The sequence below is a fragment of the Hemitrygon akajei genome, chromosome 3 (assembly GCF_048418815.1).
Source record: "Hemitrygon akajei chromosome 3, sHemAka1.3, whole genome shotgun sequence".
NCBI lineage: Eukaryota > Metazoa > Chordata > Chondrichthyes > Myliobatiformes > Dasyatidae > Hemitrygon > Hemitrygon akajei.
The window spans coordinates 92,096,626-92,113,676 of record NC_133126.1 but is presented as its reverse complement, the minus strand read 5'-3'; the positions used below and the strand labels follow the sequence as shown (position 1 = coordinate 92,113,676).

Below are 17,051 nucleotides of genomic sequence, written 5' to 3'. Positions count from 1 at the left end.
TGTGTGTGTTGCTTGAATTTCCAGCATCTGCAGATATCCTTGTAGATGGATGGAAATGCCACCTTTCGCAGGTTTCTCTTGCAAAGCACCAATTATCCTACCTTAACAATGTATCATGGTCTACAGTTGTATTCCCCAGGCTTCAAGCTGTTCATTAACTGGAACTGTTTGCAAGTTGGAGTGTGGGGCCTGGCAGAAAGAGCCTGCAGCCCCGCAGCAGCTGGCAAATCTGTCCCCTGCCGTCTCCCACAGTCGCTCATGTGTAGGGGATGCACAGTACATAAGGCAGGTGGAGACTACTTGTAAATCTGTATAGGAGGATCCACCCTCTTGCCCAGAGGATCAGTGGAGGCAAGTGCCGAACTTGGGGTCCAGATTGTTGAAGCTGCAGCTGCCAATCAGAGGCATGCTAGGGGCCGGAGTGTGAAAGGCTGGGAAAAAGACGAGAGATAGGGTAGGTGTAACTGGAGAAGAGCAGCAAGGAAACCTGAGTTGCTTCACCAGGCCTGATCCTTGCATTTGGCTATCAGTGATATTTGGTAGTACGGAAACTATGCAAACAAGGAAATTAACTTTCACTGTGATAAGCTTCACATTTTGCCACTGTACCACACTTGACACCAGCCTGTGCTACATTATTAATGGTATGTGTGTGTTTTCGTGAGACTTTTGCGTCTAACATTACCACAAGCTGCCCTTGGCAATGTTATGAACCTGTTTCTAAAGTCTGCGACACTAAGGTTAACTATTGCAAGATCCAGGCTCCTAAATTTGTAGGTAACATTCTGTTAATGATTTGAGTCATTGATCGTTTCTCATCTGTCTTTTCCCAGGGAATATGAAGAAACGCTTCCTGATGCCTTATAAGGGTAAGAAGTTTAAACTGCAATAAAACAATGTCAACTTGCTGTTATTTTTTAGATCTTTATTATGCTTCTGTGTGTGTTTCTGTCATTTTCATTCCCTATAACTATATTTATTACCCTTTCTCATTTTCTTCTTCATATCTATTCATCTGACTATACCTTGCATAAATGTGCCTTGTGCTTGTGCATCTCCTAACCCGTCCATTTATCTAGATCAGGGTTCCCAATGTGGGGTCCATGGACCCCTTGCTTAATGACATTGGTCCATGGGATTAAAAAAAGTTGGAAACATCTGCTCTGGATCTACTTTCCTTTCACCTTTCTGCAGTAGGTAATCTGTCTTGCCCTTTGTGTCTGGGTACCGCTTCACATACCCCCACTATGTAACTGTTTGACTTGCTGGATACAGGTTTCTGCAAGTGAACCAACACACTGCAAGTCACACAGAGACCCACGCACCACTTCCCACAGCACAGCTCCCACCTGCAGATGCCTCCCTGTGTAATAGAAATTCACCCTAACAGAATTCATAAATCAGTACCCAAAAAATTGTGATGCAGAGTAAATAGAAGATAGGAATCTACAGCACATTACAGGCCCTTCAGCCCACAATGTTGTGCCGACCATGTAGCCTACTCTAGAAACTGCCTAGAATTTTCCTACCACGTAGCCCTCTATTTTTCTAAGCTCCATGTACCTATCTAAGAGTCTCTTGAAAGACCCTGTTGTATCACTTCCACCACCACCACTGGCAGTGTATTCCACACACGCACCACTCTGCGTGATAGACTTGCCTCTGATGTATTTAGCTGAACTGTGGCTGTGAAAGGTCTGTCCAATTACTGACATTTATTCCCCTCGTGAGTTTACTTCCAGTGTTTTATGTGTAGCTACAGATTAATCTCAGCATTAGTAAGAGATGATAGCGTTAAGTTTACTGGGACTGCTAATATGAACTTGAACTTGTTAGCGATTTTATGAGTTTAGTAGATTAGTTCTATCCTGATGAAACTTGGAAGAAAGTTTACCTCATGTGAGTGATGGAAACCTGGAATTCTGCCCTGAAAGACCAGAACTGTTGTGGTCAATGTCCGCGGTGTAAGTGGCACTGTCAGCTGAATTATGGGAACATTGGTGTAGATCAGCCATAATCTAATTGAGGGATTGAATGACCTACTCCAATCTATCAACAGGTAATTGAAACAGTACAGAGAGAATATGACATGGCATGTAGCAGTGCTAATCTAGGGATCCTTAATGCTGGAATTTCACACTCAAAAGGTTGTCAAACTATTCAATGGCCTAGCATTCCCTTTAAGGACCAGTAGTTGTACCTTCATTGTTAGCTGGAGTGGATGTAGTATGGTTTAATGCATCCTTTCAACAGGTTTTGATTCACATGAAGGGAATATTCTATTGGTGCTGTAGAGGAGATAACCGTCAGTCTCATGTTAATAGTTTCTGTTTTTTGCAGGTATGATGAACCACACACAAGGGAGACAGATGGTAAGGGACTTTAATTAAAGCTGTTAAATGTGGTGGGTTGCCTTTCCCTCTAATTTGCTGCCTGTTTAAATGAGAAAGCTTCACACTAATAGTGAAGTCATACCAGGCCTTGCGTAAGTGGTCCTCCCAACTGGGGTGGGCCACATCCTGATTGAAGAATACAAAGATGTGGAGTAAGGAATGGACAGTGAGGAGACTTCTCTCTATTGCAGAGCTGTCTATAACCAAAAGGCATAGGGTTAAGATGAGGGGGCAGACATTCAGAGGAACTTTAGTCACGCGAGAGGTAGCTGAAATCTAGAAAGCACTGCCCGAGCACCTGGTGAGCAGGGCTAATCCTGGTGCGTTTATGAACTGTCCAGATGAGCACTGGAAATGGCAAAAGCCACCAACCATGTGCTGGTGCATAGGGTGAGTGTGACGGGGTGCGTGGTGGCTAACATGGGCTGCTTATGCGGTGTAAGGCGCAATGACTCTGACATAATGTAGTATACTGGAAGAGGAACCCGTGCATTGGATTGGAGCTGTGCTCATTCATTGCGGGGGTGGGGCTTGGCGTGGACCTCCGACACAATGTTAGGTTGGGCTTCAGGCCCCCTGGTGCTGCAGGGGAGAGGAGGTAACTCTGCTGACCATGTCCTGTTCTTGGAATACCCACAAATAACAATTTCTTAACTCATTCCCGGCACGTGAGCCTTGCGAGAACACGAACCTTTGTTTCTTGTTCCTATAGTAGTGATGATGAGTTGACTTTTTTTGTGTGGTTAAGGGGTGCCCACTGAACTGCTAGGTTCAGTGTTTTGACTTAGTGATGGCAACGAAACGGTGATGTTTCCAATACTATGTGGTTCACTGTGCATCTCAGGAGGTGATTTGTATGCAGCGATGTCTCCCTGCATACTTCCTCACAATTTGTTAGGGCTGCAGATGTAGCTGGTGGTGTTGCTGAAGCCTTGGCAAATTGTACAGGTGCATTCCACAGACGCTCTGTGCATTGATGAGGTGCTGGTTGGTGATTCACTTCGCCCCGAATGCTTTCAAGCTCATCCAGTGTTTTTAGGAACACATTCTCACCTATGGAGAATATCCTGTCCCAGTCATGACTTCAATGACCAATGTTATTTGCCATCTAAACGTTCATGTATTTAACGTTAGAAGTATGGATATTGAATAAAATGTGCATAAGTAAATATCTGCATGTATTGACAATGTAAACAGCATTTTAAAAAGTGGTTTAAAGTGTTTACGATGCAGTGATGGGGGTAACAGAGAGAGGTGGGGGAGTCTTAAGAATGGTTGATCAGATTAACTGCTGGGGGAAGGAACTTTTAAGATGGCCTGAAGGTTTTATTTTAAAAGCCCAATCGTGCTTTCCAGAGGGGGAGCTTTTGGAAAAGGCAATTTGCTGAATGGGTAGTGTCTGCAGTGATTTTCTGCCCACTTGCTTGTCCCAGACACATACAGCCCCGCTTGGCCTGCAGTGATGGTCAACTGCAGCCAGTAAAGTTTTCTGCTGCTCCGACAACACGTTGTACCAAACCAGGCAGAAATGGCTGATGTGAGGATGCTCTCTCTCATGGCAGTGTAGAATTGCGCACACGCGCACACACACGCACGCACGCACGCACGCACACACACACACACACACACACACACACAATTTATTTATCTAGATACTGTGCAGAACAGGCCCTTTTGGCTCTTCGAGCCCAAAGGACAATTTACAATGGCCAATTAACCTATTAACTGGTGCATCTTTGGAACTGAACCCTGGTCGCCTGTACTGTAAACAATAGACAATAGGTGCAGAAGTAGACCATTTGGCCCTTCAAACCTGCACCGCCATTTTGAGATCATGGCTGATCATCTACTATCAATACCCGGTTCCTGCCTTGTCCCCATATCTCTAGATTCCCCTATCCATAAGATATCTATCTAGCTCCTTCTTGAAAGCATCCAGAGAATTGGCCTCCACTACCTTCCGAGGCAGTGCATTCCAGACCCCCACAACTCTCTGGGAGAAGAAGTTTTTCCTTAACTCTGTCCTAAATGACCTACCCCTTATTCTCAAACCATGCCCTTTGGTAGTGGACTCTCCCAGCATCTGGAACGTTGTGCTAACCACTATGCTACTGTGCTGCCCCAGTATCTTTTTAAATCTCGCACCTTTGTTCTGGGGAAGATGGAATTTAGCCAACTGTTGCAAGAAGTAGAGCCTCTGCCAAGTTTTTTTGTTAATGATGGTGATGTAGTTATCTTGTGAAATAGTGATATGCATGAATCTGAATGTTGAAACAGTGTCTACTGATGAGTGGGTGGAGAAGAGACGCATTTCTCCTGAAGCCGATATGCATCTCCAGAGTTTTGAGGGAATTCAGCTCCAAGTTGTTGTGATTGCACGAGGACACCAGCTTGTTTGCTGCCTGGTGGTACTCGCGATTGTCCTATGCCAGTGGTGCTGTCCACGTGCTTTATCTGTTTAACTGACTTGCAGGTGATGGGATGGCTTTGGGAAATCGGAAGATGAGTCTTTCAATGTAGATTACCTAAGACAATGATCCGTACTAAAGACCATGAGGCTGATCCTGTTAAATATCTGATTAATGGTGGCCTTCCCCTCTCCAATGAAGAAATTTGATGATGGCGGCAGCCCTATAGAATGCCAGTGGGAGATGGTTAGATTTTCCCTGCTGGACGTGATCACTGCCTCGCACTTGACATGTCACGTCCCATTCTCAGCCCCAGCTTGAGATTTTGTCTGCCTCTTGCTGCATCTTATGATTTTTATTCAGTTGGTTTTGCTTTGGTCTTTGTGAAAGGGGAAATTTCTATTTTAAGGCATTGTCACTTGATTCTGCTTCCTCATTCTGTTCCCATAACCCATTTACCTTTTAGGTATCAGGCCTGACCCAGTAGAGAACTCCCAGTGAGTCATAAAGACAAAGGTTTCAGTCCAGCTAAAAATGTTTAGGCTGTTACATCAGTGCAGTTTGTAGAATACCAGAGGCACTGTCTTGCAGATGAGGTTAATATGCCAGTTTGGAGCCCTTGCTCGAAAAGATGCCATGACCCTATTAAAGAGCAGTGTGCACCTCCAGTGATTTATTACCTCACCACTTACTTCATTGCTTCTTTGAGAACTTGATGCACGTTGCAACAGTAATTACATTTGAAAAGTATTTTATTCCCTGTAAAACTGTTGGGGTCAAAGAATACTGCAGCATGGTTAATGGCCCTTCAGCCCATCTAGTTGATACCAAGCTACTAAGATACCAATCTGTCTAGTCCCATTGACCTGCATCAGGACCATAGCCCTCCATACCCCTCCCATCCATGTACTTATCCAAACTTCCCTGAAGTGTTGAATTCGAGCCCACATTTACTACTTCCATAGACAGCTCATTACACGCTCTCATGAGTGTGAATATGAGCGTGACTGAGTAAAGAAATTTCCCCTCGCCTTTTTAACCTTAACATATGACCTCTAGTTGTAGTCCCACTGTGGGAAAAGCCAGCTTGCATTTACCCTATCTATACCCCTCATAATTTTGCCAACCTCTATCAAATCTTCCCTCAATCTTATAGGTTCTTGGGAATAAACTCCTGACTTATTCAACCTTCCCCTACAACTCAGATCTTCAAGTCCTGGCAACATCCTCCAAAGTTTTCTCTGCACTCTTTCAATCTTACTTACATATTTCCGTAGGTAGGTAACCAAAACTGGACACAGTACTCCAAGTTAGACCTCACCAATATCTTATACAATTTCAACATAATATCCTAACTCCTGTACTCAGTACATTGATTTATGAAGGCCAATGTGCCAGAAGCTTTCTTTATGACCCTATCTACCTGTGACTAGTATTTTCAAGGAATTTCGGTATTCACAGATTCCTCTGTTCTACCACACTTCACTGTGCCCTATCACTCACCATGTAAGATCTACCCTAGCTGGTCCTCCAAAGTGCAACACCTCACACTTGTCTGCATTAAATTCTATCTGCCATTTTTCCAGCTGGTCCAGATCCAGCTGCAAGCTTCGGTAGTCTTCCTCGCTGTCCAGTGCACCTCCAATCTTGGTGTCATTTGCAAATTTGTTGTTCCAGTTTACCACATTGTGATCCAGATCATTGATTTAAATGACAAACAACTATGAATTAGGTCATGTAGTACTTCTGGGCCAGAATTTGGACAAATGCAAGAGACATTGTATCAACTGTGGACTTCCACCTGAAGATATCTTTTTAAGTTATTAGTCGGCTAAGATAACTAACCTGAGTCAGGTAAAGGGCACTATTAAATCACAAACTGTGGAAGAGATGGATCTTTGCCAGAAAAGGCCGCTGTCACACAAATAATAAGGTGGCTTATTTTTGTTTAAAACCCTGTCTATTTAAAAAGGTAAAAATGATGAAGGGTTGATTTCTTCTGTTAATTCTCATGATTTAAAGCTATGTCTGATAAAAGCAAAGTGATGTCTAAACTCTTGCAGTGAGATTATATAACTATCTATAGTTTGAAACCAGCAACTAATTTTTTGCATGCATGTGTCACAGACTGGGCTGTCTGAAATCTGAAATTACTCTTTTCATCTGGAAGGATCCAGGCAATCTGGAAGCAAAAGCATTCTGTTTACGAGTGCCCGTGAACGCACTCGCTTCTCCATGTCTATCTGTGTTTATCTTTGTAAAATGAAGGTGTTGCCTGGCCTGCTGAATTCCTCCAAGAGCTTGTTTTCACTTTGGTTTCATAAATCTGTCAGGAAACAAGATTATCCTTGAAGGCACATCCCTGGCCATTTCCCAAGTTTGGTATGTCGATGTAACCTTTGGTGGGTATATTCTGACATTGAAGAGGGTGGGGTGAGTATTCGCACGCTGGTAGGAAACTGAGGGAGTTCTATGAACACAACGAACGGTGTGATGAAGGGTCTCGGCCCAAAACATCAACTGTCTATTCATCCCCATAGATGCTGCCTTACCTGCTGAGTTCCTCCAGCATTTGCAGACTTTCTCATGTTTATGAACGTTGTGTTTGACACCAGGTGGACTTTGGAATGGGCACTGTGTTATGTCTGTTAATGTGATAGTCATTCGAATTTGCCTAATATAGGTTTACGAGGAAACTCTGAAATGAATAATGTCTAACCCTACTGGACTACAAGCTTCTGATGGTACAGGTATAGTGCATTCGTTGGACGCATTGCTTGTGGTCACTGCTACAATTCATGCCGCAATGAAAGCAATTTGATATTTGTAGCACACAGAAATCACATGCTGGAGAGCCAAATGTTGTGCCGAAAAAATGTTGTATAACTACATTTGCCAGAGTCGAGGAGGTGAGCCCAGAAGCATACAGACTCGCACGTACTGCAATCTTCCCCAGAGCTCTACCGACGATGTGCCTGCTGAGCTCCTAATCTGAATTTCACCAACCAGATGGGTCCAGTACAAGCAGTAGGCATCTGCGTTCTACCAGGGAGTCAGGATCCCTTCGTTCTGCAGCCTCCAAGACAAGTCAAAGACTGGCCATTGCCTATTAAGGATAATTTCATCACATGACTCAGAAGCCCAGACTCCAAGAGGATGGGGAGCCAACAATAGGAGTCATCTGGCACATGGAACACTACACATCATTCCTCTGGAACTTCATCCAAGCAACTGACCCTGCATTGCTTTGAAGCCCTGGAAAACTCGTCTGAATTGTTATTAAGAGAAGTTTGAGGAGGAAGAAGACCTCACAGCTTAGACAGCCCTGTCCTTCTGCTCTCAGATGTTTAGAGAATGGTGTCAGGATGGCAACTTTCAATTCAACAAAGGGCCAACAACGCTTACCTTTTTCCTGTTACGAAGTGTTGGTGGCAGCACAGCAGCGTAGAGGTTAGTGACTGCTAATACAGCGCCAGCGACCTGGGTTCAATTCCCGCTGCTGCCTGTAAGGAGTGTCTGCGTTCTCCCCGTGACCTCGTGGGTTTCCTCCAACATTCCAAAGACGTTCGGGTTAGTAGGTTAATCGGTCACGTGCGTGTAAATGGGTGGCACAGGCTAGTTAGGCCTGAGGAGACTGTATGGATAAATAAAATATAAAAATAGAATTATATCACGTGCTTTCTGATAACACAAAACATTTGCTCTAATCCAATTTTGTTGCTATACTCATTGTGTAACGTAGACAGAGTTAAACAAATTAGAGCCTAACCTCGGTTGTCTTTGTTGATCCTAAATGCTGAGATGAAGGTGGACTTCTGACCTTCAGTGGATAAAACAAACTGACCTTGGCAACCAGGGCAGCTGCAGCAGTCCACCACGGTTGCTGATGCCTACAGCAGACGCAGTGTCTGCAGGGTTCGATTACTGGATCACAGGGTGTGCCTGGCATCGATCCACCCTCGCCCTGCAGGGTTCGATTACTGGATCACAGGGTATGCCTGGCATCGATCCACCCTCGCCCTGCAGGGTTCGATTACTGGATCACAGGGTGTACCTGGCATCGATCCACCCTCGCCCTGCAGGGTTCGATTACTGGATCACAGGGTGTACCTGGCATCAATCCACCCTCATCCTGCAGGGTTCAATTACTGGATCACAGGGTATGCCTGGCATCGATCCACCCTCACCCTGCAGGGTTCGATTACTGGATCACAGGGTGTACCTGGCATCGATCCACCCTCGCCCTGCAGGGTTCAATTACTGGATCACAGGGTATGCCTGGCATCAATCCACCCTCGCCCTGCAGGGTTCGATTACTGGATCACAGGGTGTACCTGGCATCGATCCACCCTCGCCCTGCAGGGTTCAATTACTGGATCACAGGGTGTACCTGGCATCAATCCACCCTCGCCCTGCAGGGTTCGATTACTGGATCACAGGGTGTACCTGGCATCAATCCACCCTCGCCCTGCAGGGTTCAATTACTGGATCACAGGGTATGCCTGGCATCGATCCACCCTCGCCCTGCAGGGTTCGATTACTGGATCACAGGGTGTGCCTGGCATCGATCCACCCTCACCCTGCAGGGTTCGATTACTGGATCACAGGGTGTGCCTGGCATCGATCCACCCTCGCCCTGCAGGGTTCGATTACTGGATTACAGGGTGTGCCTGGCATCGATCCACCCTCGCCCTGCAGGGTTCGATTACTGGATTACAGGGTGTGCCTGGCATCGATCCACCCTCGCCCTGCAGGGTTCGATTACTGGATTACAGGGTGTGCCTGGCATCGATCCACCCTCACCCTGCAGGGTTCGATTACTGGATCCATTATCACTCTGCTGGAATGAGGGCTTTGCAGTCCTACGTGTTTGTTAGCATGCATTGGGTGTGCTGTAGACTCTGGAGGTTGACAGCGGTCTGAGAGCCTGTTGTAACGCTGCCCTTCACCATCAAGCGCTGACCATCACTGATAGACACCTCACTTCACTGGTTCACCATCTGTGCTCGTCCAGCATCAGACTGGAGCTGTACCCTTCCATCTGCGCACCCTGAGGGAACATACTGTGAACATCAAACACTTCAGCCCAGGAGCAGGCCCTTTGCACACGATGATATGCAAAACTATTTAAGCTAATGACGCCTAACTAAACTAATTCCTCCTGACAGCACAGAGTCCATTTCCCTCCATTCCTGCATATTCACATGACTATCTAAGAGCCTCCATTGTACCTGACTCCACCACTACCTCTGGCAGTGTATTCCAGCCTTTCTAAACAAAAATCCTGTCCCTCACATCTCCTTGACTGCCTCTCCCCCTCAGCGTAAACATATGCTCTGTAGTATTAGACATTTCAACCCTGGGAAAGAGACACCGGTGCTCTCTCTATCCTTTTCATAGTTTTATAAACTTTCTCAAGTGCCTGTCACTCAACAGAAAACTACGGTACTTTAGTTTGTCCAGCCTCTCCTTATAATCCTGGTAAACCTCTGCTGTACCCTCTCCAAAGCATCCTTCCGATAATGGGGTAACCAGAGCTGAATGCTTGGTGTGGTGGGGGTTGGGCTTGGAGGGGATGCCCCTGGACCTGGCCTTCAGGGGTCATTTGACACACCGTCCCTGTACCTGTATTTACCTGATCCAGGTGACCTTGCCAGTGCAGCAAAGCCTCACGGCCAAGTGCAGCACGGCCCTCCAGAAAACTTTAACAGATGGAGCTAAGGAGTGGCACGTAAATCCTCTCAACAGCTTTGACAGAAAGTTAACAGTTTCTGAATGTTTTGGATGTTCGCTCAGCATTACATTAGCCCTTCATCTTGGTCTGTATTCTTCATAATTGAAATGCTGATCTGACTCACATTTGAATTTGTAGGTAGCCTTTTCCTACAAAAAGCTGGCACTTGTACGATCTGCTGCGTTTGGGAAGAACTCAACTCATTCAATTCAGTCTTCTACCCTGACTACTGAGGTGCATATGGAGTCTGTGAGTGTATATGAATGCTACAGTATATTGTAGATATTGTGTAACATTGCCAGTGTATAGAGGGATATAGATCAGTTGCACCTGTGGGTAGAGAAACAGCAAGGGAAGTTTAATCTGGGCAAGTGAGAGAGCAAATGCAAAAGGCCACTACTCTGTTAAAGGCAAAACCCCGAACGGCACTGAAATTCAGAGGGATTTTGCTGTCCAAGTCCATAGCTCCCTGACAGCTGAAATGGCAGTAAAGAAGGCAGCTGGCATACCTGTAGTCGAGTCAGAAAGTTAGGTTGTAGCGTTATAAAACTCTGCTTCAGCCCCATCTGGAGTACTGCACTCAGTTCTGGTTGCCTTGTTGTGGGAGGGACGTGGAGGCCCGGAGAAAGTACAGAAGAGGCTCGCTGGGATGCTGTCTGGATCTAAAGGCATGGGGTGGAAGGAGAGGTTGGATATACTTGGGCTGTTCTGTCTGGAGTGGTGGAGGCTGAGGGGAGATGTGAAGTTTTTTTTAATTTGTGAGAGGCATAGGTAGACTAGACATAGAAACATGGAAAATAGGTGCAGGAGTAGGCCATTGGGCCCTTCGAGCCTGCACCGCCATTCAGTATGATCATGGCTGATCATCCAACTCAGAACCCTGTACCTGCTTTCTCTCCATACCCCCTGATCCCTTTAGCCACATGGGCCATATCTAACTTCCTCTTAAATATAGCCAATGAACCGGCCTCAACTGTTTCCTGTGGCAGAGAATTCCACAGAGTCACCACTCTCTGTGTGAAGAAGTTTCTCCTCATCTCAGTCCTAAAAGGCTTCCCCTTTATCCTTAAACTGTGACCCCTCATTCTGGACTCCCCCAACATCGGAAACAATCTTCCCGCATCTAACGTGTCCAATCCCTTTAGAATTTTATACGTTTCAATAAGATCCCCCCTCAATCTTCTAAATTGCAGCGAGTATAAGCCTAGTCGATCCAGTCTTTCTTCATATGAAAGTCCTGCTATCCCAGGAATCAATCTGGTGAACCTTCTTTGTACTTCCTCTATGGCAAGAATGTCTTTCCTCAGATTAGGGGAAGAAAACTGCACACAATACAGTTGGTATCTCTTCCCCAGTGTTGAATTGTGTAATACGAGAGGGCTTTCACTTGAGATGCCAGAGAGTGAATTGAAAGGCGAAGTACAGAGCAGATTTTTCACACAGAGAGTGGTGGGTGCCTGGCGTGCTGGTGGATGCAGATGTGGTAGAGGCTATGAGGTAGGCACAGGTATGTGCAGAGAATGGAGGGTTCGGGGCCATGTGCAGGCAGAAGGGGTTTAGTTTGGCACATCAAGAGCTGAAGGGCCTGTGCCTGAAAGAGGTAAGAGGTTCCTGATCTTCCCAGTTAGGCCTACACGTCTAAGTTTCCAGGGGAGGGATGAGGTAGAGGAGGATATAGGATAGGAAGAATTCTTCCTCAGCACAGTACTAATATGGGGAATTTGGAGAATTAAAAAACCTGATATTTGAACATCAGTAGACTAAGCTGGTATAAGTAACTCTGAGACATAAAAGATATTGTAACAGGGAAGGATGTTTCCTAAGACAGCATCTGGTTTCACCCTTTGGTATGGTGTTGGTAAACTGTAGTTGAATCTGATGAACTATATAAAGGACAATGAATTTCAGAGGAATTCCATGAATTTCAGAAAAATAGTGTGGATGTCAGCGGAATCTAGATAAGGTCAGGAAATTTGAGTGAATCTAGGTAGAATGTGATGAATGTACCACGCTCTGTTTCTGCTATTAACACAACCCCAAAGGGCGAAACAAGATCCAGCTGGAATTTGAGACTCTGGTACAGTTGAAATTGCAACCAGAGACTGATTTAACCAAAGAAAGGAAAGTAAACAGAATTAAACAACAAATTTTTTTCACACCGAGTGGCATTGGGAGGAGGGGAGATAGAGAGAGGTTGTGTAAGGAATTATGGAAAGTCTGTCCTGGACTTTCCCCTGGAGGGCTGGCTTTCTGAATAGGAAGTACTTCTCTTCCAACACCTTAACCCAGTCCACAGCTTGGATTTGAAACCATGGTCTGACCAGTTTTTATCCACCTTACGACATTTGAGGGTGCAGTGTTTCCGACTAGCAGACTGGAGCTCTGTTAGAGGCCATCTTACTTATTTTTCTCCCAGTTACCCAGATTATTGTCCACCGGCTTCTTGCAGATACCTGCTCGAAACTTTGTGGTCAGTGGGAGATCTAACACGCCCAGTATCAGAGTTCCACAAGCAGTAACGTGTAGGTAGCTGAACAGGATCAGTGCCAGTGCCCCTGATGATGTCTTTTTCATGCCAACCGATGAAACCAGGTAAGTCTGTTGAAGGTTTGCCAACCCCTTAGCTGATCAACAACGATTCTTGATGCCTCGCTTGAGAACCCAACATCATTATTCCATTCCCCCTCCCCCCCCCCCCAAAAAAGCCTGAGCCTGCTCCTTGATTAAAAATCTAGAGCAAATGAGTAAATACCTGGTCTAAGGATGTATCATCACACCTGAGTTTTCTTTGCAAGGACGTATAACTATACAACTGCTCTCTCAGTCGTCTGTTCCTTTCTGCTGCACACCTTGGCTCATTTGAATCCAGGCTTAGCCTGGATTTGATGGTGTAGGCGGTGCCGAGTAGGAGACAACTTCTGCTCAGCCAAGGTCTGCAAGTGTGGAGGATTGGAGTGTTTAGGCATCCAGGGCCTGTTGAGGTGAAGTGGGAGTGGAAGCTGTTATCCCAGTTCGGAGAGGATTGAGTCCCAGTTTTAACAAAAGTGAAAATGTTCAGGGGATCTACAGGAGACAGACAGTCTTTGGAATTTGTAAGAGATAGAACTCGTTTTTTGGTGACAAACATACAGCTTCCTTGTAAAGCCGGCTCTGACTAGCCAATAGCAACCTGGGAACATCCTGTAATAAGTAATGTGATCAGTAACTTGAAGCTGGCTGTGCTACAAAAGTTTGCTGGTTACTTTTTTACCTGCATTTTCAAGTGTCGCCATGTTGTGCACGCATAGCAAAGTAAGGAGTGGGGGCAGGGCCCCTAAGGAGACGTCGTCACCAAGTGGAGTTCGTGCCAATTTGAAGCTGTGATGTAATTCACCAGATAGAAGAGATTCTGCAGCTGTTGGAAATCCTGAGCAACACACATGAAATACTGGAGTAACTCGACAGGTCAGGCAGCATCGATAAAGAGGAATAAATACAGTGGATTCCGGTTCATTTGAGACACTTCAGGACATTTTAGCCCAATTAAGCAACTGTCCCAAGTAGCTGAAGTTTCATGGAAACTGTTTAAAAAGTACAAAAAAGAAAAATCACCATTTAACTGAGTAATAAATTATGTATTTAAATGAAATATAGAACAAATTAGACACGACCAAAGCTCCTACAGTAGCATAAAAGTGTTTATTGGTTATGGAAGGAGGACTCTATGTGCACTGTCACATTTTATTTGATTGACTGTAAATGAACAAAATCAACACAGACACCAGGTGCAGATAATGGACTGCCTTAAAACAATACTTTTGACAATTACATCTTCCAAATCTTCATCTTAATTGTAACATTCAAGACGATTGTCAATATCTTCAAATTCTTTGTAGTTCCTAACTTTCTGAAGTAGTGAAATTGTTTTATTCTCCTTCTCAACCATTTCTGGCATCTCCAAGCCTGAATGCTTGAAACCACAGCGAGCAAAACAGTTCTGAATTGTCTTACTGCTTATTTCTCGCCAACTATCAGGGAAAAATATCACTACCTTTGAGCACAAACACGCAAGTGATGCTATTTAAACACTGTTTGCTCTAAGCACGGTGTAGAGCCTAACGGCCACACAAAATGTATGTTACTGACGCTAGTTAGAAAATGCTTGGCTACAGGCTCCTGCCCAATGAAGTGGCATAGTGTCCCAAATAAACCAAGGGAATCTTGGCTATTTTCTCGACTTGCTTTTGTTCTTTAAAAGTTGCCCCAAATTTTAAAAAAATACCAAGTTCAAAGTAAAATATATTATTGAGTACATATATGTCACCACATACAACCCTGAGGTTCTTTTCTCTGCGGGCATACTCAGCAAATCTATAGAATGGTAACTGCAACAGGATCAGTGAAAGAGCAAGACCACAGAAGACAACAAGCTGCGTAACTGCAAATATAAATAAATAGCAATAAATAATAATAGCATGAAATAACAAGATACAGAGTCCTTAAAGTGAGATCATTTGTTGTGGGAACATCTCAATAGATGAGTGTAGTTATCCTCATTTGTTCAAGAGCCTGATGGCTGAGAGGTAGTGACTGTTCATGAACCTGGTGGTGTGAGTCCTGAGGCTCTTGTACCCGATGGCAGCAGTGAGAAAAGAGCATGGCCTGAGTGGTGAGAATCTTTGATGTATGCTGCTTTCCTTCGACAGTGTTTCATGTAGATTTGCTCAATAGCGGCTGGCCCTGATTAACCAATGGCCCGATTAACTGGAATCCACTGTAATGGTGTTTTGGGCCAAGACTCTTAGATACTGTCTGACCTGCTGAGTTCCTCCAGCATCTTGTGCATGGTGCTCGTGTCAGTCGCCGTGATATTCACAGACCTGACCTTCCTGCTTGCCAGCTGTGAACTGAGATGACTCAAGGAATTAAAACCATATTGTTGCCTTTTTTTGTGAGAGGCTTCAAGGTTATCCAATTCAAAATAAAGCAGAAGCTGTGGAGAGTGGCGTTTGAGAAATGTTAATGTGCATAGGAGGCTGGTCTCCTTCCAAACCAGCAAACAGTTACGGTGCAGCCAGCAGTGAAGAAGGTAAATGGCACGTTGTGCTTCGCTGCAAGAGGTTTCGAGTGAAAGCGTCAGCCCATCTTGTGATAATCTCACAGGCTTTCAGAAACAACCACAACAGGGGACTTGTGGAAGTCACAAAAGCTGCACATACTGAGAGTCTGAAAATGCGAAATGTACTCAGCAGGTGAGGCATGAAAGTCACGTTTATTGCCGTCTGCACAGGTGCAATGGAAAACTCACTTGAAGCAGCACCGCAGGCACAGAGTGTCAGATAAGCAGCTTTCACAAGAAAACTTAAACTAAACATAAATTATATACAACTTTAACAAGAAAGCAGAATAACAACAGTCTATGTTTGTGCAAGTGGCTACGGTGTAGCTAAACTCTAGCGACTGGGGGGTTTCCAAAAATGAAATGGTTGAAAGGAAGAATGTGGTGGTGTGGGACTTTAGGCTTCTGTATTTCCTGCCCAATGGTAGTGGCAAGAAGAAGGTATCGCCCAGGAAAGTGAAATGGTTAACAGTTTTGGTTTGGGATACTTCAACAGAATTATAGTATTGTGTACAATTTTGGTCTCTTTATCTCAGAATGAGAATCAGTAAAAGGCCTGTGGAAACCAAGTCATTGAATTATACTTAAAAAGGAGATAGATTTTTTTTAAACACAGAAGTTTTCATGGGGAAGGAGTGGGTTTATCATTTTAAGCTATGAATGGCAGAGCTGCTGCCATTGTTCTATCCTCTAAAGGTCACTGGACTAATAATTCAGAAGGAAGTGATATTAATTCAGATCCTACCACAGATAGTTGGGGAACTTAGTTCCAGATTGATTTAATTAATTTTAAAAGCAGCATCACTTTTGATGACAGCGAAGCTACCAGGTCATCATGAAATTCCATCTGGTTCATGAACATCTTTTCAGAAAAAGGAATCTGATCCCGTCCTAGTGGAGATGAGGCTGTCACAGATCGATTGCTCGTTGCTCTCTGAAATGTTCCAACGTACTGTGTATGGACAGTAAGCACTTGCACATCTAGCAATGCCCACACCCCATGAAGAAATAAGAAAGTTACTTGTGACGTCAGCCTGAAGCTGGGAAAGGCGTTATCATTGAGAAAACCTTTCTGTTGCATCTAACCTGCAGCCGCTGGAAAAAAACAGTTTTGAATTATTTTTCAGCTTTTAGTTCTGATATTTATTTCTTTTTCATCACTGGTGAGACAGAGGTGGTTGAGTCTTTCACAATGTTTCTTCTCTGCTGAGGGCAACAGGATCTTCTTCATTGTCTTTGATGCATCCTAGTACGAGTGACTACATCTACCTGACCAGTGTTTGCCATCTTGGCTACTACATACCCCTGAGTTGTTAACCCTGTATTCCCTCCTTCACCAAGGCTGCTTGCATCAAGGTTTGATCTCGCTGGGTCTTTACTCAGTGGAGTTCAGAAGGTTGAGGGGGCATCCTTTGAAT

General features: G+C 44.7%; 1 protein-coding gene across 1 annotated transcript in view; it reads left to right on the top strand.

The window, feature by feature from the left end:
- The window catches only part of LOC140725199 (metastasis-associated protein MTA1-like), a 161,178-nt gene that overhangs the window by 129,489 nt on the left and 14,638 nt on the right, over positions 1 to 17,051 (top strand). The window contains exons 17-18 of the mRNA XM_073040336.1: positions 834 to 869; positions 2,341 to 2,372. Of these exons, the coding sequence (XP_072896437.1) occupies positions 834 to 869; positions 2,341 to 2,372 (68 nt within the window). The remainder of the gene's footprint in view (positions 1 to 833; positions 870 to 2,340; positions 2,373 to 17,051) is intronic.